Source organism: Alligator mississippiensis, chromosome 2 (genome assembly GCF_030867095.1).
Source record: "Alligator mississippiensis isolate rAllMis1 chromosome 2, rAllMis1, whole genome shotgun sequence".
NCBI classification, from domain to species: Eukaryota; Metazoa; Chordata; order Crocodylia; family Alligatoridae; genus Alligator; species Alligator mississippiensis.
In genome coordinates, this window is record NC_081825.1 from 234,173,875 (window position 1) to 234,199,862 (window position 25,988).

A 25,988-nucleotide genomic window follows, 5' to 3' on the forward strand; every position below is an offset into this window, starting at 1 on the left:
CAGGAAGAGCGCATACCAACTGCTAAACTTCCTCAGCCTGATGAAGGGTTTTTGGAACCGGAAAGCTTGCTTAAAATTTTTTTTCCAACTATTTAAGTTGGTCTAATAAAAGATATCGGATTCACCCAGAGAACCTTGTCTTCCTTGGTCTTTTAAATGTTTTACATTTTATCCCTAGTGTCTTGCCTACTCATAGCAGAATATTTTCACTCCTAGAGTTCACCAAACTACTACGCTGACTTCAGAACTAATTTCAGCACTTCCTTCACAAAAATTGAATTGAACCTTTTTAAGTAAAAATAGCGTACATTGTTTTCACCAATTCCATTTTCACTTCTGGCCTTTTGGATACGAAGCAGTGACAGTGTATGTAAAAAGTGCCGCCTCTGGGCAGGGGGCTGGACTCGATCTTCCGAGGTCCCTTCCAGCCCTAATGTCTATGAAATCTATGAATTCCCTGCACCATGATGTCAGATGCTTGTCACACTTGTAAGTATTATTCTCAAGGACCAGATCTGTAGATACTCTATTGCAAAAGAGAATAGACCATTCGTGCTTTATGATAGTGTTTTCTTACAGAAGATGGTTATATAAAATATACGAACAAATCTTAGTAAGCCTTTATAATAATTCCAGGCTTTGTTGCACAATTTAATATATGTATTTTATAGAATATTACATAGCTAATGCTTCTGAGCTGTGTCTGAAAGGAAAGAAGAGGGGGGTTAGAAATATAGGTGCAGTAGTCAGGATTGTTCAGCTAATGTTCAGATATTCCATCAGTATGGATCAGCTGCTTGATTTTATTTAATCACATAATTATTATCAGGGTACCATACTTGTGGTAGGGGGAATTCAAACCATTAAATTCTGCAGAAATTATTTTATTTAGAACAGTGGTTTTCAACCTGTGGTCTGAAGACCCCCGGGGGTCCACAGACTGTCTAAGGGGTCTGTGAAATATGACTGACCAATCAAAAGTATGTGAATACCCAAAGTTACAATTCAGAGGAGTCTTCACCTCCATTCAAAATTTATTAGGGGTCTGCTAATGAAAAAAGGTTGAAAATTGCTGCCTTAGAATAAACTTTCATCCATTATGCTGGGAACGGAGGCTTCCACGTGTATGGTATTATAGTTGTGTTCATAACTCTTTAAATGGACAGTTCCAGTGATTATGCTGCTGCCAATTGTTGCTGCATGGGTAGAAGCCACTTAACAAAATTTGAAGGCTGTGTTTGTGTTCAGGCAGAATTTCAGCAATTAAGAGCCAAAGATTACAGTATGTTGCAAATGACTGTGATCCCTGGTCATTGCCTCTAAAAATTTGACTCATCCTGCTTCTTAAAAGTGGAGTTGGAGTTAACGAAGTAGGTTTTAGGATAGTCATGACAACCTTAACACTACATGCAGTCTTGACATTTTACAGAAAAAAATAAACTCTACCTTTTGTATATGTGAAATATATTCTTAATGTAGAAATACATAAATAATTCAAAGAGGTGAGAGCTATTGTATTCCTTAATAAACAATATTCTTGTATGCTCAGACAAAATTAAGAATAGGTATTGGTCAAAATACATGATGATGCTATGAAATACTGATTTTTAACAAAAAAAAAAAAAAGTTACTTTGTAAACCCTATATCCGTCTCCCTTACGGTTAAATCACCCAGATAGCATAATAGGGACTTGGAGTTTTTTCAATGGCAGGAACTTTCCTCGAGATTAACTATATTCCAATCTCTCTACATAATCCAAACAAGGATAGGTTCAGATACACAAATTCACCCCTTTTTTAACTTAATACTTTGAGCCACATGCAGTGTGTGGAATGTCTTTTAAAATCTGTGGCTGAACTTCTTCATTATGACTTTAAATAACTTATTTTAAAACTGGTTTAACTTTTATTTTAAACTGTAACACAATTCTTTCTGCACTTCTGATTTGTTGGATTGAGCTCCTTAATTGCAACGTTTAACATCTAGTTCAATAAAATATTCCATTCACTGGTTCATAACTGTTCAGTGCTTTGAATGCGACTTCAAGATAAGGCCTTGCATTTGATAAGCTGTTGCTTCTGCCACCGGAAGAATTAGTAGTTAATGCCTTTCAGACAAACCAGTTGGTTGGTCCAGTAGCAGCTTAGAGGTTCAGATGTTACATACACATGTTCAGAATCCTGCATATACAAACTATGTCAAAGAAGCAGCAATTCAGTCTCCTTGTCTGTATAGGTTATGGTAGTCTAATTATGTGGTCATATATTGTTTTTTCTGTCTCAGGCCGTGCACCATATGAGTCTGCTGATTTGTTGCAGATGATGAAAAGTGCAGCGTATAAAAGGTGGGGGGATGGCAGAAACAAACTGTCTCACAGGAAGGGAATATGGCTCTAGGGAACTGGATATGAATGCTGCCTTGGCTGCAGCGCTCTTATGCAAGGCTAGTCAAGTTGCTTTGTAGGTTATTACTCAGTTTCTTGAGTGTCTGAGTTGAAAACCTGAGGTCTGATTTAGCAAAAAATGATTCATCTTTAACTGAAGGCATTGGGAGCTGGGATTAGAACGTGTCATATGCAACAGTGCATATCCAGAGCATTCTTTGCTCTGAAAATGCGAAGTTCTAGGCATCTCAGGTTGGGCACGCGAAGTCAGTGGATGGTTTTGACCTTATTTTTGTTTTCTGTGTCTTAATGTCTCTTCAAAATTATGAGATAATACCTCATCTCCAAGAGGTGTTTTGAAGCGAGTTCACTAGTACCTCAGTGCTTGACAAATACTAGTCATAAGTTCCATAGAAGGATCTATGAGAATTTTAATAATTCTGCTTTCAAAGCAGAATAATTTTAAATAATATGTAGTAAATAAGGCATGAAGCCATACACTGAAAAGTAGAAGAAACAATATGGAAATATTAATTGAGTGAGTACCATCTGTCTTGTGCATGGAATGAAAATGGGGTTCTTGTGTAAAACAGAAATATAGTTGTGTTAGTGTATTTGCACCAAATGGACAAAATTAAGTTGCCAAAGACCACCTGCGTTCTGGCATTTTTTGAGGTTGATTTTACAACCTTAGAATTCTTTTAGCGCAACTTTTTCATAAAGGTTCATAAGCTTTTAAAAAGTAGGCTTCAAACAAATTCCATTATTTGGCATTTAGTTTACACCATGTGGTTCATTTATGTTATTGGAACATCTAGTTTCACTGCTCAGACTCTGCCACTTAAGCAAGTGGAGTAACCTCTAGCAATCATTGGTTGTCTTCCTATCACGAGGTGGATGAGACGCTTTGGTGGTGGGTTTCATGGCTATTTGGCAGCAAAAGAATGATGAGACTCAGGAATCTTGGGTTCGTTCCAAGCTCTGGAGGGAAATGTGTTTTGTGACAGTTCCTGATTTCTTCCTGTGGTTCTTTCATTCAAGTCCTGTAAAAACTCTGGGCCCGAGTCCTGTGTCTTCTTCCCCTTTGCTCCTTGATATAGCTATAGCCACTGCTCAGGTTTCTCATTCATTTCCTTCCACAGCAAATTCTGGTCACACCCCTCCAGATTGCTGGTCACTTTCTCCCCTTGCATGCTTGACTCCTTGGATGTTCTTTCACTTCACTTCCAAGTCTTTGCCTAGCCTTTTGCCTTTTTCCTTCTCATGCTTATCCACTCCTGCTTTCATCAATTTTATATTTAAATAGGACAGCTTCCTCCTGCCCATGGTCTGGGCCCTATTTGAGAGCATCAAAATGTATCAATACAGAGCTGCACTTGAAGAAACAGTCCTGCTCAGCCTTAGACTCAGCGTGCTGCTGCAGATAGTATTGTCAGAGAATTTAGCTGCTAAAAAATAAATGCCTGCTGAACATGTGCCAGCTGATTTCCTCCCCTCCAGACGCTTATAATATTTGGCTATTTTTCATGAAGGTGGTACAATGACCAGTGCATTGCCAAACTAATTCCCTGCTCCAAAGTATGATGGGAATGTAACTTTTAAAAATATAAGATCACTGGTGGGGTTTTTAAAAGGATTAATTTGGTGCTTGTTTGTTTGTTTGTTTTAAAAAGTTTGTTATCCTTGTTCTTGGAAATAAACTGTTTTAGCTGAAGTGTTCCGCCCCAGAAAGATAGCCAGAGGAAGATGCTTGGCATGGAAAATTTGGCTTGAACAGGCAAAATTATATTTAAAAAATCCTCAATTTTTTAATCATGAAAATACTAGGTAGTATTAATAAACAGTCTGATAAGGCTGGTTTTGAGTAAACTCTTCAAATTACAAGTCCCTGCCCTGTAAAGTTGGAAGGACTCAAAGGGAATATAGGTTTTACTACAATTTTGAATCCTGACTATTTGATTGTGGGGGTGGAATATGGTGAAGTGTATATGTAATGGCAATGTAAATGTATGTCTCTAATAAAGATTGTGCTTTATGTTCCTATTTAAGCCAAAATATGAGGCTCTGAGTTATCTGAGCACCATGCAAAAACTGTTTTTATTGCTCCAAGTCAAGTCCATTAACTTGGGCCAGGGCAAAGAAAAACATCTTAAGTTGCTGTGTTCATATCTGGGATGGGTTCTTATTTGACCTAAAGTCTGTCTTGATGCAGCAGTACAAACCAGTGAGGAGACTGTCACATTTCGCCGTGAACGCAGCACATTTAGGCGTCAGGCAGTCCGGCGCCGGCACAATGCAGGGAGTAACCCCACCCCTCCTACCTTGCTCATCGGATCACCCCTCAGGTATGGTATCTGAATGTTCCACCATATTTAGCATGCATGCAGCAAACACCTTTTCCTCACACCCGCTGGTGTTCACAGACAAACACTTCCTTTTTCCTTCCAACCCTTAATCTGTTTGGGCTGCCACTGCATGTCACTGTGAGTTTGTTGAATTGTGCATGTGTACATAGCACTGTTTTCAAAGGGACCAGGATAGCTTATCTCTAACTCGTTATCCTTGGTTTCAGGTCATCCACATAATGAATGAATGAAATTTAAAATGCCTCAGAACTGTTGCATTTTAGTTTTTTGTCAAATCTTTCAAGCAAGTAAAATATTGTTAAATAATCAATTCTTCTCTTCCTATTTCCCTCTTGCCCTTTGGGGGAAAAGTGTCGTCATTGTTTCTCAGAGGCTATAAAGGGGTAGGTATCTGCAACAGTAAAGCTTAATGTAAACAGGTCATCCAGAAAAAGCTCTAAATCTTAGTATAGGCAGGTCCTGAACAAGAGACCAGCAGTCAATCCTGACAAAAAAGTCTCTCATAAAATAGCACAATTTTAATTTACATGCAATAAAATCTTTTATGCGTGGCACTCCATATGCGCCAGCAATACATTTTAGTGTACTATACATGTACTGTACTTGCATTACTTCCATTTAGCTGCCAAATATTCTTGAAATACAAGAGTTTATATTGGTGTATTCTTAACCATTCCCCCTAACATTTTAAGCATCTACTATTAGGAGCAGTCAAGTTATATAAAAGTACAAAAACTGACTAAATACATTCCTGAAATGTTTAATATTGGTTTAGCTAAAAGAGGGGTGGGTGCATGTATGCGTGTGTGTTAAAGGAGGTAAAAAAATGGTTATCTCTTATGAAAGCAGTCAAAGACCTGTTTCTAAAATATTAAATAATGAGGTGTTACTTTCACATGAGGCATCTGTTTTTCTATTTTTTGAAGTGAAAGAGGTTTACTTAGAAAAGTGTATGTTTCCTTCCCATATTGAAGATAAATTTTAATTCATCAGAGAGAAGCTTGTATCTCTAGAATTAGATCAGATTGATATGTGGTGAAAGGTTGAATTCTGACTTATAAAGGATATGTTAGTGAAGTATTTATTGCCTAGCATTCTATATTGTAATGCTGAATCAGTTTGTTTAGGGTTTTTACGTCATTTAACAAAATGTATCTTTCTTACTGATATTTGATTATTTGAAAAAAATAAAAAATTTGAACAACTTGTTAGTGAGAGAGGTTGCAACTCCACCACACTCTCTTTAGTCACCTCTGTTTACTCTGCCCCATAGCTAGTTACTATGTGTTCTCTACTCTTCTGATTGAGCATAAGAGCAGCTGTGTCTTTTGGCCTTTAAGAGATCATATAGGCTAATCAGAGCACCATTAATTTCATATCAGCCAGAGGACAATGTGATTCTCCATTGGGCTGCATGGAGCAAATTGGGGAGGCTTTGAAGTGCTTAAAACTCGGGGTTACACTCATTTCACAAACTAATGGAAGCACTAAATCTTCCATGGCCTAAAGATGAACGTGAGCGTTCCTGAGAGAACTGGACTTAAAGAAAGTAATCTTCACATAATACAAATACAGGAGGATACGTAAAAGAGTTAGAAAATTTCTGGCCAAGTAAATTGTCTTCAACATACATCATTTTTGCCCATTCCATTTTGTTTGTGCATGAAAGATGTCCCATTTAAACAAAACAAAAAACAACTCTGCATCTAGTATCTTAGGTCTATAAAGAAACGTGTCATCATGACTAAATATAAATAGGCTTAAGTACGTGCAAAGTCAAATGACTGAAGATAATTTGTGATGCTGGATGGGAACCCCAATTATTAAATGTCAGTTATTAAATGTCTTTGGCTGACTGGGAGTCAGATATAAACACAGACTTTGTCACAAAAAACCATATCTTTACAGCAAGAGGGTTGCTGGTTGTGTTTTGGATTTCAAGTGTAATTTGTATAAACTAGCAATTATTCTTGAAATTTCTATAGAAGTAGCCTGAAAAATGGATTTTCCCTTTGTGTGGGTACCTTAGTGTTACTGGGAGTTGTATGCACACTGAAGAGAGGAAAGACATTTAAAGTGTGTGCATGTATGCAGAGGATAGATTAGGGTGTAATGAAAAGTGCAGAGACATATGGGTATTTAATCCATTATGAATAGACTTTATTGACTCAGTGCACATATCAAGTATTTCTTTATATAGGTTAATAGCATAAACAAATTTCTGTCTAGTTCTTAATATTAATCATCTCTACTGCTGCCTGCTTTAAACTTTTACATAATTAGTTAACCTGTAGTTGCCCTGAAACTGCTTTAATTTAATACTCTTAACAGTGACATTTTTTTTTCTCCTCGTGTCTTGGCTGTACCATAAAATTTACCATATTTACTCAAATACAGAAGATGTTTCCCTCCCCCATCAGCATGGGGGGGACAAGCCCCTTGTCTTATAATCACATACAAGGAAACCTCATTAAATACATTGTCTGTCATTAAACTGCTGCCAAAAGCAGCATGTGGTCAGTAATAGAAACCAACTACAAAGTTAATTAAAAGCAGCTAACATTGTGCATGACTATAAAATGTGTGACCCATATGGGGTAAACATACTAATTGGAACCTACCATAGGGATAGGTTAGTGCAGCCCATTTGAAGGAGACACATGGTAGTGCCCATTGCACTTATCCCCCTTCAACATGTACTCTATTTTTCAAGTTATGGTAAGTCACTACACTGCATACGTTTACTTCCTCTTCACTCCTACAACTGAGCTGAACCCTTTCCCATTTTCCAATGGTTCCTGTTTCTTTACTAGCCTTAAATGTCTGACAAACATCACCAAGTGGGGCTGCAAACGGTTCACTCAGAATTCCCCTGTTGCCCCCCTCTTTCAGCCTCTTTCATATGACTAGGTAGTCCCACCCTCCATGAAGTGGAGCCCAGATCAGGTTGTCGTGTGCCATCTGCATATAAAGTTTTGGAGGATCCCAGGACTCATGACAAGAACACTTGGTTCAGTCATGAGTGTGGGGGGTAGGGACAGGTAATTAATTAGCACATAGATCCTTTTGGGGCCATGGAGAATCTGGAGTACACGCATATACTGAGCAGTGCTTAGCCGTTGGGTCACCATGGCTTGAAACGCTGTTGACTCTGCTGAGGGCCCAGACCAATGAATTGTATAGTAAATCATGAGGCTTTTGGCTTTGACTGTATCATGTATAGTTTGTATTATATATATTTATCTGGTAGGGGAGATGCCATGATCATCGTCTTGGCCTTGAATGATAAGTGTAACTGGAGGGTGAAGGCCTGTTCCTTGCACTGCGGGCATGCTGACCTCTGTGAAAGTCTACAAATACTTCTAAATGCAAGGGTCTCTCGACTACACAATTTATAGTGATGGGGGATTGCTTTCGGGCTTTCACCCTGTCTTGTTTCTTCAGCCTTTGACTTAGCCCCTACTCTTGCTTGCCTCTATTTGAACTCCAAGGCCTCCAGGCTTGAGGCTTGCACGTAGGATGCCTGCCATGAATTTGGGAGTATCTAAAGCCCCAGACTGAGTCTGGGAGGTAGGATATTTACCTGTGTTAGTGACATGCAAACTTGGAACTTAATTTTGAACTGATTTGGCCCTGGAAACAAAATTTTATTAAATAATAATAAAAAGTATAGTTTCTACTGCAGATAAGTAAGTACGAAAATGCTACTTAAAAGTGTGTTTGTGGGGTACTTGTACTAAAACTTGCAGCAGTTTAAAGAAGGAACAGTGCCTTAGATGAACTAAGTCTATGGGTACCTAGGGTAATTTGCCTATATGCAGATTTTGCCCCTTACTTCTACGTGTTCAGGGAGAGCCAGGGGTCTAATAAGTAAGGAGGGAGGGAGAAATTGTTGGGGGCAAAGAGTAAGAAGGAGATTTATTTTTTTCTATTTTAGCAGTGAGAGGAAAATTCAAGGCAAATCTCCTGTAATTAGATTCTATACCTGTAAAATTATAACGAATTTACACATTTTTTCATATATAGAATCTAATTACTAGGGGGTCCTTTTATATTCTAGTAAATACAGTAGCCGTCACAGAGGTGATCTTTAAAAGGCCTGTTCAATTCTACTTAATATTTTCTATATTTCTAATAAAGGTGCCTCTGCTTTGGTCAAATATTTTATTAAAACGGACTGGTGGCATTGAGTAACTGTGCATTTAATGAACCCCAAAGGTTTTTCAAATTAAACCTTATGTAGTAAATTAAGGCTTGATTTTTAAACTAGGTATATTTTAATTCCAGAACTAAAAAAAAGCAAAACTTGGATAACTAAAACTAAACAAACCCTACCAAACAAGCCCACTAGACTGTTTCCACACTATCTAGTAACTGTCAGAAATAAATACAGCACCTCAAACATAGTGCATGCTAACACTTTAGTGCAGTTCTTAGTATCCACATTTGGGTCTGACATTTGATTCGAGTATTTACATTTAGTAGTTTTAATAGCAATGATTCATACAGCTTTTTGTACTTAGAATTATTTTATAGATTAGATGAATCCTCTGCTGGATACTCGTGCAAGTGGCTGCTTATAATGCTTGCTGCTGCTTTTCTGACAGAATAGTCTGGTAGCTAGAGTAGGTACAACTTAATGTTATTGAAGAAAAAGTTGTTCCAGTAACTACCAGCTGTTTAGGTTTGCATCACATCTCTGCTGGATAAGAATACTCAAGTGAGATGGTGAAGCACCTTAAGGGATGCTGCATCTTTTGAATCTTGCTCCCTAAGCACCCCTGTTGCCAGGTAGCTCCCTGAGAGCCTGGTCTATAGCAGCAAAACAGTGAAGTAAGGTTGAAACCTCAATATGTTAGAATAAGGTAATAATGACTCTTAAGATGGCTTTCTTCATGTTTTGTGTGCATGTCTTCTTTATTTTGCATTTACTTTCTCTGAACACATGTTCTGAGCTCATAAACTTATAGCTTTTTTCCCCAGTGGTCCTGTAAAAAGAGAACTGAAAAAGAGATGCTCTAAATACATTCTGTCACTATAATTTGATTGAGTGTTATGTCAGGCATATTCCACCCATGCTTTTATCAGTTGTTTCTGATTTACAGTTGCCTTGTTTACCAACTGTAGAACAGAAATCTTGCCTGGAAGGCTCCAGAACCAGTATATGCAACAAATAGCAGTGTTTTGTGCCTCAGAAGGGAAACTTGTATTGCACAACAGAAACTTCAGAATATACAACATAACGAGACCTCTCTAAGAAGATATTTGATCACAGGAAAAGTATGTTCTACATGTTATGGTTATGCACTGTATATTTTTCCAGCCCGGAAGGAAAATAAAAACATGCAGAGTAGATGTGATTAAAGACATTTTTAAAACACTGTTGTGGGATTTTGCCACCTTTAACACTAAAAAGGCTTGTTTTAGAAGACTTAGAAGCTATGACTTTCTGTAATCAGCAGTGCTTCTGGCTTTGCTTTCTGTCTTTTTCTTCTTTCCGAGCTATTTTTGTTGAATAACTAGTATTGTTTATTAAGTAAGCAGTATAGGAATGAGAATGGAATATAAAAGAAGAAATAAACAGATTCAAGCTTTTGAAGGGTGCAGTCATCAGCTAAGCTATAAAATTCTCTTCAAAATGGGGCTGAAATTTTTATTTATTTATTTTAAACTTGTTTCTTGGCATGCAGTACTCTGTAGCAGTACTGGGGTACAAACTGCCCTAATTGAATGCTTCCAAGGTAATCTGGTTTAGAAAAATTCAACCTAAAAAAAATAAAGTTGACTGATCTCTGCTACCTAGTTACTTCATCCACAACTGCACAAATCTTTAGGGGACTGGTGAGGGAGAAGGAGGACTAAGGGACAATTTAAAAGGTAACAGGACTTATTTATTTATTTTATTAAAGGACACAGTGGAGGGCTCTGTGAATGAGTTGACTTGGGTAACTTCCCGGTATGACAACTCCTGGGTTGTCATAACCCTAATTACAAGTGGCTTTTGTTTGCTGTATTTTGTCTGAACTTTGTCCTTTTGTTAATTTATGTAACTTCACTTTTAGCTATTTTTGGATTCTTCCCAGTAATGTCTCCCCAATCCATGTTTTTTCGTAGCCTTCAAGATGGTCAGCAAGGCCAGCAGTCCACAACCCAGGTCAAAGTCCAGTCCCGCCCCCCTTCCCAGGCAGCTGTGCTCAGCGCTAGCGCCTCCTTGCTGGTGAGAAATGGGAGTGTCCACTTAGAAGCATCACATGACAATGCATCTGCTGTAGGCGGTAGCAGTTTGCACGATGAACTTGGTATGCAGGCCTTATGTAACCTTGGTGACATGGAAGTTTTAATGCAGCAGATTTATGGGTAATAATGTACTAATATTCAGTTAAATTTAATCTCCTTTTAGAAGCATGTGGGTGAATTTCTTCAAAGGGAATACTTCTGGTTGGTTTCTCAGTCTTCTACATCATCTACTTCCCTACTTCTATAACAAAGGCAAAATGGAAAATATTTTAAAATGGCTTGAAAAGAATGCCAATAATGCAAGATCTTTTATGATGTGAACAGTACGATGGTTCTAGTATGTAAGCTTCATTTATGAGAAAATACTAGATAGCCATTTTGGTCTCTCTTAGTGGTTTCCTAATGGTCATAGAGTTGCAGGGATAGAAATTATATTCTGGTCCAGGATGAGCATTTGAAATTTACAGGTCCAAAAGTGTTTTTGTTAGGTGCCAAAGAATTCCTATTCATTGGGGGTGATGGTGGTTTCATAAGTCATTGGACATTCTTGTTGTGGAGGGCTGAGTATAGTAAATGAAATACTTCTGCTATTTTAGGTTATATTTTTAAAGACTCAGTAGCTTAAATACAGCATCTTTAATATTTGTGGTTTGAGATTTTCTTGTAGAATCTTAAATTATTTGAATATTGTGCTGCTGCTTCTAAAGCATTTGACACCATAATCAAGAAGATAGCTATGTAACTGAACAGTTTGAAACGCTTCTTTTTCCCCTTAATTCCATTTTCATAAGTGGGCCTACAGTGCCTTTTTAGTACTTCATATAGTACATTTTCTCTGAAGATCTCAAAGCACTTTTTAAATATTGACTAGCACTCTCAACAGTTCAGAGGTCAGCAAAATAGTTGTTGGTGTGGAACCTGAGAGAGAGTAACATTAAATGGCTTGTCCTAGCTGATACAGTAAGTCAGAGGTAGAAATGGAAACCAAGATGCTTTTGAGAGGGATTCTTGCTTTAACCTCCTCCTAAGTTGAGTGTCTAAACAGCTGCTTACGATTTTCAGGATCAACATTGGGACTTTTACTTTACTAGGCAGAGACCATAGCTGAGAGATTGAAGAAGGGCACCTCTAACAGTAACATTTATAACTGACTGCTGATTATTTTTAGGAGCTCCTAGTCGCATAGATGGAGTGCAGTTATATAAAATCACAGGCCAGCCGAAAACAAATTGTATAATATTTGTTTTAGATTACACTAATAATCCAATATTAAGAGACAAACAGACAATACCTTATTTGCCGCAATGCAGATGAGAGAATGTCGCGGGTTGTTGTGGTGTGATGCAAAAAAACTGAAAGCATTAGGTTGCATTTCTGGAACGGTGCTCTTTAAAACTAACTACAGAAGTTGGAAATGCGCTCTTAGAAAATTTATTTTAAAACCACCACTTTAAAATTTGTGGTAGTTTCCAGACAGCTAGCCAGATGACTTTGAGGATGCCTATTTATGTAATCCTAAACTACCACATCAAATACTAAATTTTATTGTGTACTTACTTTGGACTTAACAGAGAGCATAGTTGCAGTGTGACTATCGTGGACATTATGGAGCTGAGATTTATACTTAAGGAATTCAACCATTCTTTTAAAAAAAAATAGTCTACTGTTCCCAAAATTATAGATATTCTTTAGCACACTCCAAATTTTCTGAAAATTTGAGTAAATCCATTATGCTACTTTTAAATAAAACTAGTTTAAACTGATACTTTAAGAAATTAATATTTTTTCTAATAGAATATTGTAGATTTCAAACTTGACACAGTTGGTGAAAACTACTTAAGCTGTGTACTTGGGCTGCATTGGAGGGTTTTTAGAATTTTTTGGTTACTTCTTGATTGCAGTATCGGAAAGCTTACCCTTGAGCTTAAGGTGACAAATAATACTCTTCTACAGAGAATTCCATGAATTGTCCTTAAAATGCTTGCTACTCACTGCCAGTGGGACTGAAATCACAGCTCTCTACAGTCTTATTTAAAAATGGCTACTGTTTGCCATTGTTCTAGGTTAGAGTGAAAATGAACTGCCATCAGCCAAGGTGCTGGTCCTGATCTAGGCAGTGGAGATAACATTTTTCCTAAAATTGGAGGAGAGAAGCATCACATAGCTTACCTTACAGGCCTGACTTTTCTGACAGCTAAATTTATGGCAGCATTTCTTGGCAGAGTGCACTTATTTACATTAAATTTAACAGCCTGAGTTTTGCAACGTTTTCTGCTCTTTTCCATTTGTTGATAGCCACGTGCCTTAAAATGAACCCTGTCTTATTTTTGATTAAACCCCAAGTTGTCATTTTTTTCTCTACTGTCTAGGTCAATATCTTGTAAAAGTGTTAGGGTGGGGTATTGTCACTGAGAGGAAGAAAACACGTGCCAGGAACTGCTTGGTTAAAATATCCACATATGATCTCTGATTCATTCTGGATGTCAGCAATTTTAATGCTAAGTTTCACTATTTTTCCTAAAGTTAGGGGTTGAAAAATCTTTCTTTTTAGTGGCATGTAGCAAGATTTCCTAGGAGAAGGCTATTAACTTACACAGGCTCTAAGCTTTTGCTCTTCTGGAAAAAGTTTTTTTTATCCCTCATGCTACAAGGAAAACCTTCCACACTTCTGTGTGAGCCAGTGTTATGCTTTCTAAATCTGTAGACCAGCTACCACCACCACTCTTCATGTTTTTTACCTGTTACATCAGAATGAAATCAACAGAGGAACACTGCTCAAGAATAGAGGTTGGGGAAAGAGATGGAGAAGTGATTTCCCATTTAAAACAGCTAGAAAACTGAGGAAAAGGTATATTTGTTAAGAACATCTCTACAGTTAAAAAGCTAGAAGGGATGTAGGGTGAAGCAGGAGAGCATAGTTGTACTTCTTCCAACTGATAGGATGAATGAGGCACTTCAAACATCTTTCTAGTTGCATGCCATACAAAAGGTAGGCTCAGCCTGTATTCTCTCCTTTTCATATTGAGAAAGATAAGGTTGGTTTCTCAGCTAGGTGTCTGCATAAGGAGTGGGGATAGCAGGATGAGTCTTCAGTATTTGTATGTAGCTAATTCACTTTAATGGTAGTTACAGATTTAGAACTTTTTTTCTATTGGGTGTCTCTTAACCTCTGAGTTTGATGTGGAAGAGGTGGGAAAATGAATATAAAATATGGCTCTATACTGTTATGTCAGAATAAGAGATTTTTGTAGGGAGAGGGAGTTTGAGGTAGCACAAGCTACAAGGTTAGACAGTAACAGAAGGCAAGGCAGAAAAGGAGTGGGGAGGACAAGAACAACATCTTGAGGTAAGACAAGTGCAGAATTGTATGGTATTAATTTGGTATGAATCCAGTCAAGGAAAAAGTACTGATTTGCCTTGAATGGGAGTGACAACTCTCGGGCCATAGCCTGGCAGTATTAGTATCTTGCACTTTGGTTAGTAGGTGAAGTCTTGGCTAGTAGATGTCATGTAGATATTTCTGAAGCAGACACAAAGGGTATATTGTAAAGTAGCTTACTAAGGAAGAGTACTAAATTATTTGAGTGACTACTTAATATTTAGAACTTGAATGAGAAGCTTGTTAACAGTTCTTAATTTCAGCCAGGTGATTTTTTTTTAACCTGGAAAAAGGCTGGTCTTTTGGTCTAGGCACATCCCTGTTTGGCTTTATTTTAGACTGCTAGATGCAGTAACCTTTGGCAAATCAATGTTTATGCCTTTTCTCTTATTTCTAACATTTGGATTTGTTTTTGAGATCTACTTTTTGCAAGGTCCTATTGAAGATCAGCCTTTTCAATACTACCTGTAAGTGGTTCTAATAATGCATCTGAAGCATAAATCTGAATCAGTTCTCAGACATGTATAAAAGAATAAAATGATTAATTTGCAGGATTTGGGGTGGAGATAGACATAAGTCTTCTTATCACTGCTTCTACCTTTGGAAAATATCACCCTTATTTGTTAGGGAGGTTCTTTATTATTGTCAAAGCAGTAACCCTCCAATCTTTCAATCAAATCAATGCAATCAAAAGGACCACCTTAATTGAGTGACACTGCCACAATTTATAAACTTTGATAAATAATTTATAAACCTCACAAGTGACAGATAAGGATAAAGAAAGTAAGTTGTCCTTTGAAAATGCTTCTTGTGGGCTCAGATCAAGTGTTGTGTTCTTAAAATCTAATCTTGCACAGGACAAGTGTCCCCAGTTCCATTGACTTCTTTTACTTTGTCTTGTTTAGGACTTAAAGAAATGGTGTAGGAAAGTATTAACTAATATAGTCAAATGTATTCTGATGCTAGTGTAGACCGGGGTGCTCAACCTCCAGCTTGTGGGCTAAATGCAGCCTGCAGAGCCATCGCATCTGGCCTGCGGGGTTCCTTATGTGTCTAGAAATTTGGCAGTGGGAAGTGGTGGCCATTTCCCCACTGCCAAATCCCCAGACCCCCTTCCTTTCTGCAGAGACTGGGTCATGCACCCTCCTCCTCTTCTCCCCCTTTTTCCCCCCACATACTTCCATGCGGCCAGATGTTGTCCACCGTACCTACACCAGATCAAAAGCACTGGCCAATCTGGTCTGCCAGGCAAAAAAGGTTGAGCACCACTGGTGTAGACTAACATGCTTAGATGTCCAAGTCATTCAACAGATCTACATTTTGCAAGACCAAACCCTGAGAGGTTGAGAACAAGGTAAACTGTCATTTAATTAATAGAAAATGTGAATTTTATGCTGGAAGGGAACCTCTTGGGACAATAGGTAGGAACCTTTTGGCCTGACATCTGTGTCAAGTCCTTTCCTGGCATCGGCCATGAGGGCTGGTGAAACTTTGCCTTCCCGGGATCAGTCGAACCAGCCCTGTTCTCTCTTTCAACAGTGGCATGATATTCCATTGTCCTTGGAAAAAAAATGCAGGTATTCACATCATCTTTAACATCTGCATTTGAAGGTGTAGTCTTAATTTGTGCCAGACAATCACTGATTGGTTATCTGCCTTTTATTTTCAGGGCTTCTCTAAATAGGTAGAAAACTGTTAGTAGTCAGAGTGTTCTGGTTTGGTTTTTTTTAAACAGTAAGTCTTCAAGATTCACAGACCTTCCTTTGGGTAAAACAGTTACTGTTTGTTTCCCTGTAGCCACCTGTTACTGGGTCTGTGTTTATCCTACAAATACAAATTTCAGTGTGTGCCATAATACTGACATTTGTGGTGTTGGTTTGTTTGGGGTTGGGGTTTTTTTCTAATTTCCTTCAAATTGTTGCTGTTATACTGATTAAAACCATTACTTGATAAATTAACATAATGAGAGTTTGAAAGTATAAATGAAAAATTCCCAACCTCTTATTTTCAAGAGTAAATAATCTCATTTCAGTTTTGCCTCAGAAAATTTCAGGTCTGTAAAATCACTGTCAAATCACACATGCCTTCAATGCTTTAACTAATTCAATGTGACAAGATAAATTTAAAAAAAAATCTTTACTTTCAAAGAGAATGTTGTGCAAAGAGAGAGAGAGCGAGAGAAATGTATTATTGAGGTAAACATTAAACATCTATTTGTAGTCAGCCATGTCTAAAAATAAAAATATAGACTTATGTCTGACTTGGCATTGTTTGATGAAAACTTGGTAGTGGAACATGGAAAAAATAGCCATAGTCTCATTGTTCCTACATTCCACTGTAAAGAACACATGACCTTAATCTATCACTGAGCTGCCCTGGACTTTCTGAACATATGCTCTTGATTGTGCCAAAACTGAGTCCTTTTTGGGGGTTTTTTGTGTGTGGTTTGTTTTTTTTAAGAAGCAGGAAAGCTGAAAATGCATTAATTCAAACCAACTCTTGTAATATTGTAGTCTTCCTTGCTTTAGATAATTTCAAGATTTTTTTTTGAAAATGAGTTTCAAACTCTAACCAAGAATATGCCAACACTAGAGTCTTAAAGCCACATTTTTCTTGTGGGTTATGTGGGTTAACCTCCACTAGGAAAGGGAGTCATTTTCAGCAGACATGTTGAAGCATTGCCAACATCTTGGCAAAATTTGAGTCCATTTTGTAGTTCATATCCAAATAAGAAATCTTATTTTGTCTTTTTTCATTATTTGTCAAATCTGTACTTGCAGGTAATATATTATCCTGTCACTGTCTCGGACTGATTATAATATTCTGCATTTGCATTACTGGATTATGATAGGTTTGGAGAGGAACTGGGGTGAGGGAAGGGTGCACATTTCCAAGTATGAGGCATTACTATATTAGGTTCTTCTGTACTTGTAACTCTCCTGAGAGACCATTGAACAAGATGGTACTATTATGTCAAACTCCTCTGCTGTCCAGAGGAAACTTATCTTTGCAATATAAACATTATATTAAACATGATATAAATTCATTTCAAGGAGAAGCCCTTTAGGTGACTATTCACTTTTCATTATGTTTCCAGGATTGACTCCATTTATTTTTTTAAATAAAGTTTCTTAAACTTTCTCTGATCACCAATGCAAAAGCATCAACAACCAAAACTACTAAAGCTGACCCACCTGTTCCTTTTAAAGTTAACTCGTGTGTAATATGTGTTTTATTGATCATGAATAATGGTCTTCTGAATAGAATGTTAAGCACATTGTGTGATGTTTGCATTCATTCAAACTGCTGACATCTTTGTACTGACGTAATTGTGAAACTTAAGTATAATTGGGGCAAACCAATTATGATAGAGGAGATTTTTCTCTGGGGCTTTAATTAAAATTAAATTTTGCTCCAGTAGCATAATTGTATATTACATTGCGCAAGAGAGTGCCTTCAGTACTTAACTGAGATCTTAAATATCCAAAAAGGCACTGACAGTTTTAACCCTCTCACAACCACTGCCAAATTGACAGCAGCTTTCAGTTGAGCAGCCACCTTGGCAGTGGCTATGAAAGGGTTAAAACCAGTTTTGACCAAGGGTGAGTGCCCTGTTCCATGTAGTCAGCTTTTGGCTATGACTCTGGAATAATCTCCCTCCCCCACTTTTCTGCTGTCCCAAAATCAAAGTATATGTCCAACTTCCAACCTGAATAAATGTGTTGGTCACATGGCCAGATCATACTTTCACATTCCGTTTCCCATAAATGGTCAGTAGCTTGAAAATCATACTTCTAGCTGAAAAAGTTGAAACTACAGGTTACAAGTAACACTTAAATCTACTGTAACAGATGGTGAGTTTTTGTTGCTTTTATGAAGGTAAAAAAGCACTCTTGATTTCACAATTTTTGTTGACCATCAGTTGTATTTTCCATCTTACTTCTTTAGACTTTTCTGTGGGGGCTCAGTTGTAAACTCTGTCCTCTTTTCCCCCTACCCAGCCTGAATAAGAGGAGTTGGAGTACGAGATCTAGTAACAGTAGCAACCAAAGAAAACAGAAGAGGCGAGCAGGCCTTAGTGTGCCTATAGAGGAGGGAAGTGAAAAGGCTTTATGATAATCCTAAGAGAAACACCTACTTACTGGAGCTCCTAAACATCAGTAAAGGCAAAAGAGACTAAGCTAAAGGAATTTATAATGCTGTTTTTGGTTTTAAATGATCCTTCTTAAATCCACGAACCATTACAACTGTTCTAGATCAAGTATCACTGCCTTTTTATGTGCTGTGCTGCACAGAGGGAGCTGTTATCAGGACATTTTCCACAGAAAAATTTCAACTTAATTCATTTCTCATTCTCTGGACTGAAATAACCTGAATCTGATCTTCAAAGCAACTGATAGGGGATAACTTTTTTGTATTCAAGCTTTTGTTAAGAGAAGATCGTAATAAGGATAGGTGTTCTTCAGGGAAGGTGATTTATTGTTCAGGCTTGATTTCCGCTGCCACTCCCCCTCCCCGCCTATTTTATATTTAGGAATAGGCTTTATCTCATCCATAGCTATCTGATTCGAAAAGAATGTCTTTTCAGGCTAAAGATACCTAGTTAATGGTGTCCCTCTAGTTCCCAGTAATGTAACATCCCACTTTTGCTCTCTGACCCTTGGTAATTCCTCCACTGCAAATATCCCTGCTTGGATGTCTCTTCTTTTTCCAGAAACTAGAATGGACAAATGTATAACTGACAAAGTAGTTCTCCTCTCTGTAATTTTTTTTTCTTTTTGAACAGAAACTTGGCTTTCAGAGCTTTCTGTTCTGGCCCCCTGTGCAGTTTCTGCCATAGTTAATTTATTATGGTTGCCAGTTACCAATCCATGGATGATTCATTTGAGTTCTACGTGGTCATATGATCTGCAGTCTGGTGTCTTTTCTTTGAAACACCACTATTTACCATTTCAAATAATTCAACTCTTTATTCCCTTGAAGGGAGTGGGGTGAGGGAATCTGTCTCGGTGCCTCTGCTGGCTTTATTCTCACATGGGTTTTCTTGTATTTCTAAAACAGTTTTATTATGCATACAGAAATAACCAATAAAATTAATTCAGTGCATTTGTGGCAGTGTATGTATCATGTAAACTGATATAAATGACATCACTTCTAATTGAAAGATAATTCTGAGCATTTAAATCTTTATTTGATTTTTCTTTTTATTAGTAGTACTAGTAATTTTTGTTTATGCTGACCTGTTGGTTAGGGGTATACATTTACATCATACCCACTAGTACGTTATTGTATAGAAATCAGTGCCCCTCGGATTTAAATTAAGGAAATATGATGTTTTTCTTGACCTTTTCTCTAACAGGTAAGTTCAGTTCTACACTCTACGAGACAGGGGGCTGCGACATGTCACTTGTGAATTTTGAGCCAGCTGCAAGAAGATCATCCAACATCTGGTGTGTGTGAAGGCCAGTTAATAGTGATGATTTTTGTCTAATCTGCAACCTTAGTCATAAGTATTTAATAGTAAAAAGAGCATTTAGTATGGGTTATAAAAGGCCTGAAGTAAAAGGTGTGTGTGTGTATGTATATATACAAGATTATGTATAAACCATAAATATATACTTCTGTGTTCTTTATAACTTTACTGCTGAACAATTTTTGCAGAATTGGAAAAATGTCTCTTACAGCCACCCAAAAGTATAGTAACTGCTCTCAATCAGGGTGTGACAAATCCACTCTGTGGCCTGTAGGAAACCTTACTTTTTGGGGGACCCTAACTATCAACTTGTGCAGAATGTAAACTGTTAAATAAATTCCTAGCCATTACAATTGCAAAATGAACTTGTAGTTGTTTTGTCCTTTAAGTATATAGATAATCCAAAAAAGTGTAGATAAGTGTAATGTGTCTGAGGCTAAAAGACTGACCTGTACACAGACCAAATAACCAGCTGAGACCAAATGAGCAGCTGTCTTGGGCTAGAGGGAGACTCTGTATCCTTCACCTTTCATCTCTCTTCCCACTTCTCCCTTGCCTTCAAAAAAAAAATAAGTCACTTCAATGCAGAAAAATTGGGTGGAGTAACTGCATAGGATTCATGTAATAATGGCTCTAGAGACTTGTGAAGTAGTGTGCAGGGACAAGCCTGTACAACTAAGTTTTGTTATGCAGCTCTGTATCCTTTGTGTGCAATCCTGCCATATCCTAGCCCTAGCCCTCGCTTGTTCTGAGAGTAGTGACTTCCCTAATAGGGATCCTTACAGTTGTGAAGGACAGGGTAGGATTTGCCTAGGGAACAGAATGGACTGATTTTTATCTAATTGAGGCATTAACTCTAGCCTGAGTTTTGCATGTAGTAGCAGTCTCACTTCTGAGAGGCTTTAAGCATTTCCCTCTGAACAGCACCAAAATCGCCATACATGTATAAAGCATAAAATAGGGTAAATTTTCTGGCTGTTGAATTAGTGAATTAATTAGTAAATTATTTTTTTGGTTAGCTGCTCTGAACAGAAAATAAACAGTAGAAACGTCATCTAGTAGTAATGGTAATTACAGGATTCTGCAATTTTACAGTCAATTAACAGATTGAAAAACTGTTAATATATGACTAGCATATGACAGAATCTCATCAGTTGTAGTAAAACAGGGTGGAGAGTGCGTTCAGATACAGCCGGTTTGTTAACTGGAAAGTATCACTGGTATTCTTCCAAGTACCTGCTATTGCTCAAATTATAAATAATACCTCAATCTTCTTTCACGGTGCTACTGAATTCAGAGGGAGAATCTGGGAAGTGGTGTATTTTTTTTTTTGTCCGTTGTTTCACTGACAAGGGAGTATATTATACCTATGTTGATGATATTACCTTGCTAGAGCAGTAGCCTAGACCTGCAGTCAGTGGCAAATTAAAAAAAGAAAAATCTACTTCTAATGTTTCTTACCAAGAGACGGTTCTTTGAAGTTCTCCCAGCTTCCAGGGAACCTTTCTTTAAGAGACCGTTCTGCCAGAATGACTTATTCTACATTTTAAGTCGGCTATAAACTATTTTGCAGCTTGCCTAGACAATAAGGGATAAAGAAAGACTAATGTTCAGAAGCTGCCTCTATTAGTCACAACACAAACTGAAAACGTGTGGATAATCAGATTGTTGCTTTCTCTTTAAAAGACCCTACGAACTTCAAATAAAATCCAGAATCAAGATATCTTGTAACTCAAGGTGAGGGAAAGAAACTCCTTTAACCTTTGTATAATTCTAACATAACAGCACATGGTAAACGTACATTTTAAAATGTTCTTGCTGCTGGTTAAGCTTTGCTGCAAGAAACAATGGGTTGATATTGAAATCTATCAAATGGAACCGATCCTTGTCCATAATATGCATAAATGGAAGGATAACGTTGCATTCCTGACTGGAAGTTAAGGGTACCTTTTTGCCCCCCAAAACCTCCAATTTTATTTTTAGAAGTTACTTTCACTTAGACTCCAAAGATACTTTATTCAACTTCAAAAATTTTACCCTAATTATAAAGCAACGAGCAGCAGCTTGTAGGAGAAATAAGGGAGAGTTGAATATAGGAACAAAAGTCCACAGATTTCTCTTACCTGGAGAGCTAACTACAGATACAGTGTGTTCAGATTTTAACCGACAGGTATGTAGTACTCATCTCCTTTCAAGGGTCTGTCCAGTTTCAAAATTTATACAACAGAAGACAGGATGATTTAATTCATGGTAACACTTGCCAGCCAATCCAGGGATCTCTGGCGAGCTGCAGTTAAGTCCTGATGTTTTAATAGGAGGGTTAGACGAGCAGAGCATCTTTATCGTTGTGACTATAGAAGATAATGTTGTGTGCAAGCTCTTTGCAATATAATGCATAGATAAGATTTTAGGTTTACATGGAAGATGTTTTAAAGCAGTTACTTTCATTTAGTTTTAAAAAGTACAATCTAAGAACATTTTCAAAAAAAGGTTCATATGCTAAAACATTGATGCTATATTTAATAAAGATAGAACTTCAGGCGTTTTAATAAACTGGAATGGCTTATTGAAATCCAGTGTAATTTTATAATATGAAGTCTTTCCCTATTCTTATAGTGACACGGACTCTCATGTATCGAGTTCTACCTCAGTTCGCTTTTACCCACATGATCTAGTAAGTTATTTTTATTTGTTCCTATGTAAAGCATGCAAATGGGCAAAAAGCAGCAAATTTTTAGAGCACTGATCCAACAAGCTTATTGTTAAAGTTTAGAAAAAGCAGCCTTTTAAGTTAGCTCAAGTGGAAAGAAACCCTTGTTTGCTGTTGCATTCTTCACCGCTGCTGTACCATCCCACCACTGTGCTCACGTTGTAAAGTTACGGTTGTCCATGTGCACTTGGACAAATGCATTCTGAAGCCGTGTGTGTCGCTACAAATAATGTAGCGCTTCAAAATCTGCAACTGATTCTTTAGGAAGATTTTCATTTTGTGCAATTTGACCTTACAGTATATGAGATTTTAGGGATTTCCTGAGAAACCTCAGAGCTCACTTGGAGGATGTAGAACTGTGCTCTGCAGGAGCACAGGAGGTATAAATTTCTGAGCCTTTCTTCTGTAGTGCGTAAAGTAAACATAATCATTTATATTTTCCTTAATTAAAAAGGTGTATACACCCCTGCAAATCAGATCTGTTGTGAAAAGCTTAAATCAGTAGTTCTCAACCAAGGTGCCATGGCACCCTGAGTTGCTTTGAGGTCCTTTCAAGAGTGCTGTGGGGTGTCTCTCAATGTTAGCACTGGTAGGTATACAAACAGATAAAAATAAATCCAGAGATATCAAATAGCAATCCATGCTGTTAAAAAACATTCTGACCTGTTGTGGTGTTTCTGAGTTCTTTGCAACAGAAGAATTGCTTTGTTATTTTTCTGTAGTCAGAAAACAAGTAAAAACTAGGAACTGGTATTTTCCAAGGGGTGCCTTGAGTGTGAAATGATTGAGAACCACTGGCTTAGAACATAGGAAGTGACAGGCTTGTGTAAAGGCATAGACCCAACCAGTCATTCAGCATATAGTATCTGTGCAAAAAAAGTAATCAGTTTTCTGTTTTTTGTGATGCATAAACCTGCCCAAGAATATCTGTGTACTGTAGAGATTCACCATTCCTGTATCTGTCAAACCCTGCAAATAACCAGGGCTTTGGCTCAAGCAAACAGTAGTGAAACAATGGTGGAACTTATTAAGGTGCAAGTGATATGCAAAAGTGGAGGGAGGGTTGCATTTTGAAGTCCAGGTCAAAGTGAGAAACTCTCCATCGGTGCTATAATCTTTTCAACCCAATCTTGGTATATGCTAGAAGCACCGTAACTTCCCTTTCAAGAGAGAATTCTCACTGAATATTGGGTGCTGTTTTGCTATCTGTATGGCTAGAGAATTTTCATTAATTTTCTTCCAGCTTACACTATAAGCTAATAACTGGGATCTCATTAAAATGCTGTTTGGTCTCTTAAGAAGACTTGCATACTTAGTTGGGCAGAGAGTTTTTGTAATTCATGCTTTCGCAACTCATTTTTTATCAATCTTTAATAATGATGATCCTCAATTAATAGAACTCATGTATTCTTTATTATTACTATGATTTCAAGAAATAACTCTACAGGTGAAATGGCAAAGGAAGGAAGAAATGGGAAACATTTTGGATAATGCTTGATTAGCGAGGTCATATGCATTGGGCATAAATCTGATAGTCAATACGTGCACATGCTGCTTTGTCTTGCTAAAATCAGTTATTGAGTATGGGTGTACATGCAAAAGAATGGACTACATGAGAGATACCAATGTGTAGCCATCTTTTAAAATCAGAATTAGACCTAACCTGTAGCAAGTATTACTCTTGCTTGTCTCATTACTTTACTTGTGTTCAAATTTAAAGTTTTCAATGTAAATGGAATAATTTGTTTAGCAAACACATTCATGCTTCAGTTAAAACTAAAGTGGATAATAAAATACCAAACCTTCCTTACCTACGTCTCTACTGGTGCCATTTACATGTTGCTGTAAAGGCAGGCAAAGCTTAAGTGAAACATTCAAAGGTAGCAATAAGGGCGTAGGTTGTAGCTGTGTTGGTCTAAGGACATAGGCAGACAAGGTTCTTCGGGTGAATCTGATATCTTTTATTAGACCAACTTAAATAGTTGGGGGGAAAAAATTTAGCAAGCTTTTGGGTTTAAAAATCCTTCGTCAGGCTGAGGAAGTCTGCAGTTGGTGTGTGCTCTTCCTGAATGGAATGAATAGTAAAGAAGCCAGAGGCTTCTTTGGTCAGCCCAGCCTCTGGTTTCTTTACTATTCATTCCATCCAGGAAAAGCACACCAACTGCAGAGACTTCCTCAGCCTGACAAAGTGTTTTTAAACCTAAAGCTTGCTAAATTTTTTTTCCCCCCCACTATTTAAGTTGGTCTAATAAAAGATATCAGCTTCACCCAAAGAACCTTATCTGCCAAGGTAGCAATAAAAGCAAATAACCCTTCAAAACCCCAACTGCTTAATCTTGCAATGAGTTTTAATAGAATATATAATTAAAATGTGATGGTACTTGTAATACTGACTTTCTTTTAGCTTTCTCTTCCTCAGATCAGGTTGAACAGGCTGCTAACCATAGATACAGATCTACTGGAACAGCAAGACATTGACCTAAGCCCTGACCTACAGGACCACATGCAGCCTCAAGAGGAAGCAAACCAGAAAGTTAAACAATACTATCGCTTTTGGATCCTGCCCAAGCTGTGGATCAGCATCAATTTTGATCGGCTAACCCTGTTGGCTTTGTTTGATAGGTGAGATCTTCCTCCATTACCAGACTGCAGCTTAAGGATTCAGAAATTTAGAGTTGCAACTGAACTATGAATAATTACACCATATAATATAACTGGGGCACCCCATGAGCAACCCTGAAAACTTTTGTGGCTTGCTGCAAATAGAACCAAACAGTTTACTGTTCTGATATGAGAACTAACTCCCACCCACCACTAGCTCTAGCATGGAAAACTCTTAAGTTAATTACTCTAATTGTATCAGATCAAACTGATGAGTTATTTGAGAATTAAAAACAAGGGAACTGGTATTGCATATCTTACTGTAAAGCCGAAAAGGCAGCAGTGTCCAAAATATAATATTAACTTTAAAAAATAGTCCAGAAGGTAGTTGCTAACTGAAACCCATTTGTATGTTTTCAGCAGGTAAAAAACAAGATTTATCTAATATTTCAACCTCAAGGGGTTTTTCTCTGGCTTGAAATTGCCACATGGCATACCTGCTTCTTGTCGCATGTTATATGTTGTAATAAAGAGGGTATGAATCCCTCATAATAGCCTCTGAGTATGTTTAGTATATTTATACTTCAACAGTAAATTTTCTTCAGTAAGGTTGTCTGGACAGTTTTAAGAATGTAAACACCTATTTCTGTTGTATTTTATTTAATCCAGTTTGGGAGGCTTAATGCAAATCTATAAGAGTGTACCTTCAGCTTCTTCACTACAAAATTCTGTTAAATATGTGACTTATGTCAGTGCAGCCAGGATATTGGGGGTGTGTGTGCAGTTTTTCTTTCCCTAATGTGATCATCATAGCTTGTTTAGAATTCTGAAAGATCCA

The 25,988-nt window shown here is 37.5% G+C and overlaps 1 protein-coding gene across 7 annotated transcripts in view; it reads left to right on the forward strand.

Moving 5' to 3' along the window:
* The window catches only part of PCNX1 (pecanex 1), a 136,383-nt gene that overhangs the window by 51,081 nt on the left and 59,314 nt on the right, over nt 1-25,988 (forward strand). The window contains exons 7-11 of one of the 7 annotated variants that reach the window (XM_019476829.2): nt 4,597-4,729; nt 10,865-11,049; nt 19,726-19,816; nt 22,456-22,513; nt 24,969-25,171. In XM_019476829.2, the coding sequence (XP_019332374.1) occupies nt 4,597-4,729; nt 10,865-11,049; nt 19,726-19,816; nt 22,456-22,513; nt 24,969-25,171 (670 nt within the window). Of the gene's footprint in view, nt 1-4,596; nt 4,730-10,864; nt 11,050-19,725; nt 19,817-22,455; nt 22,514-24,953; nt 25,172-25,988 lie in introns of all 7 variants that reach the window. The other 6 variants (XM_006267942.4, XM_019476828.2, XM_019476833.2 and 3 more) reach the window with 6 other exon arrangements.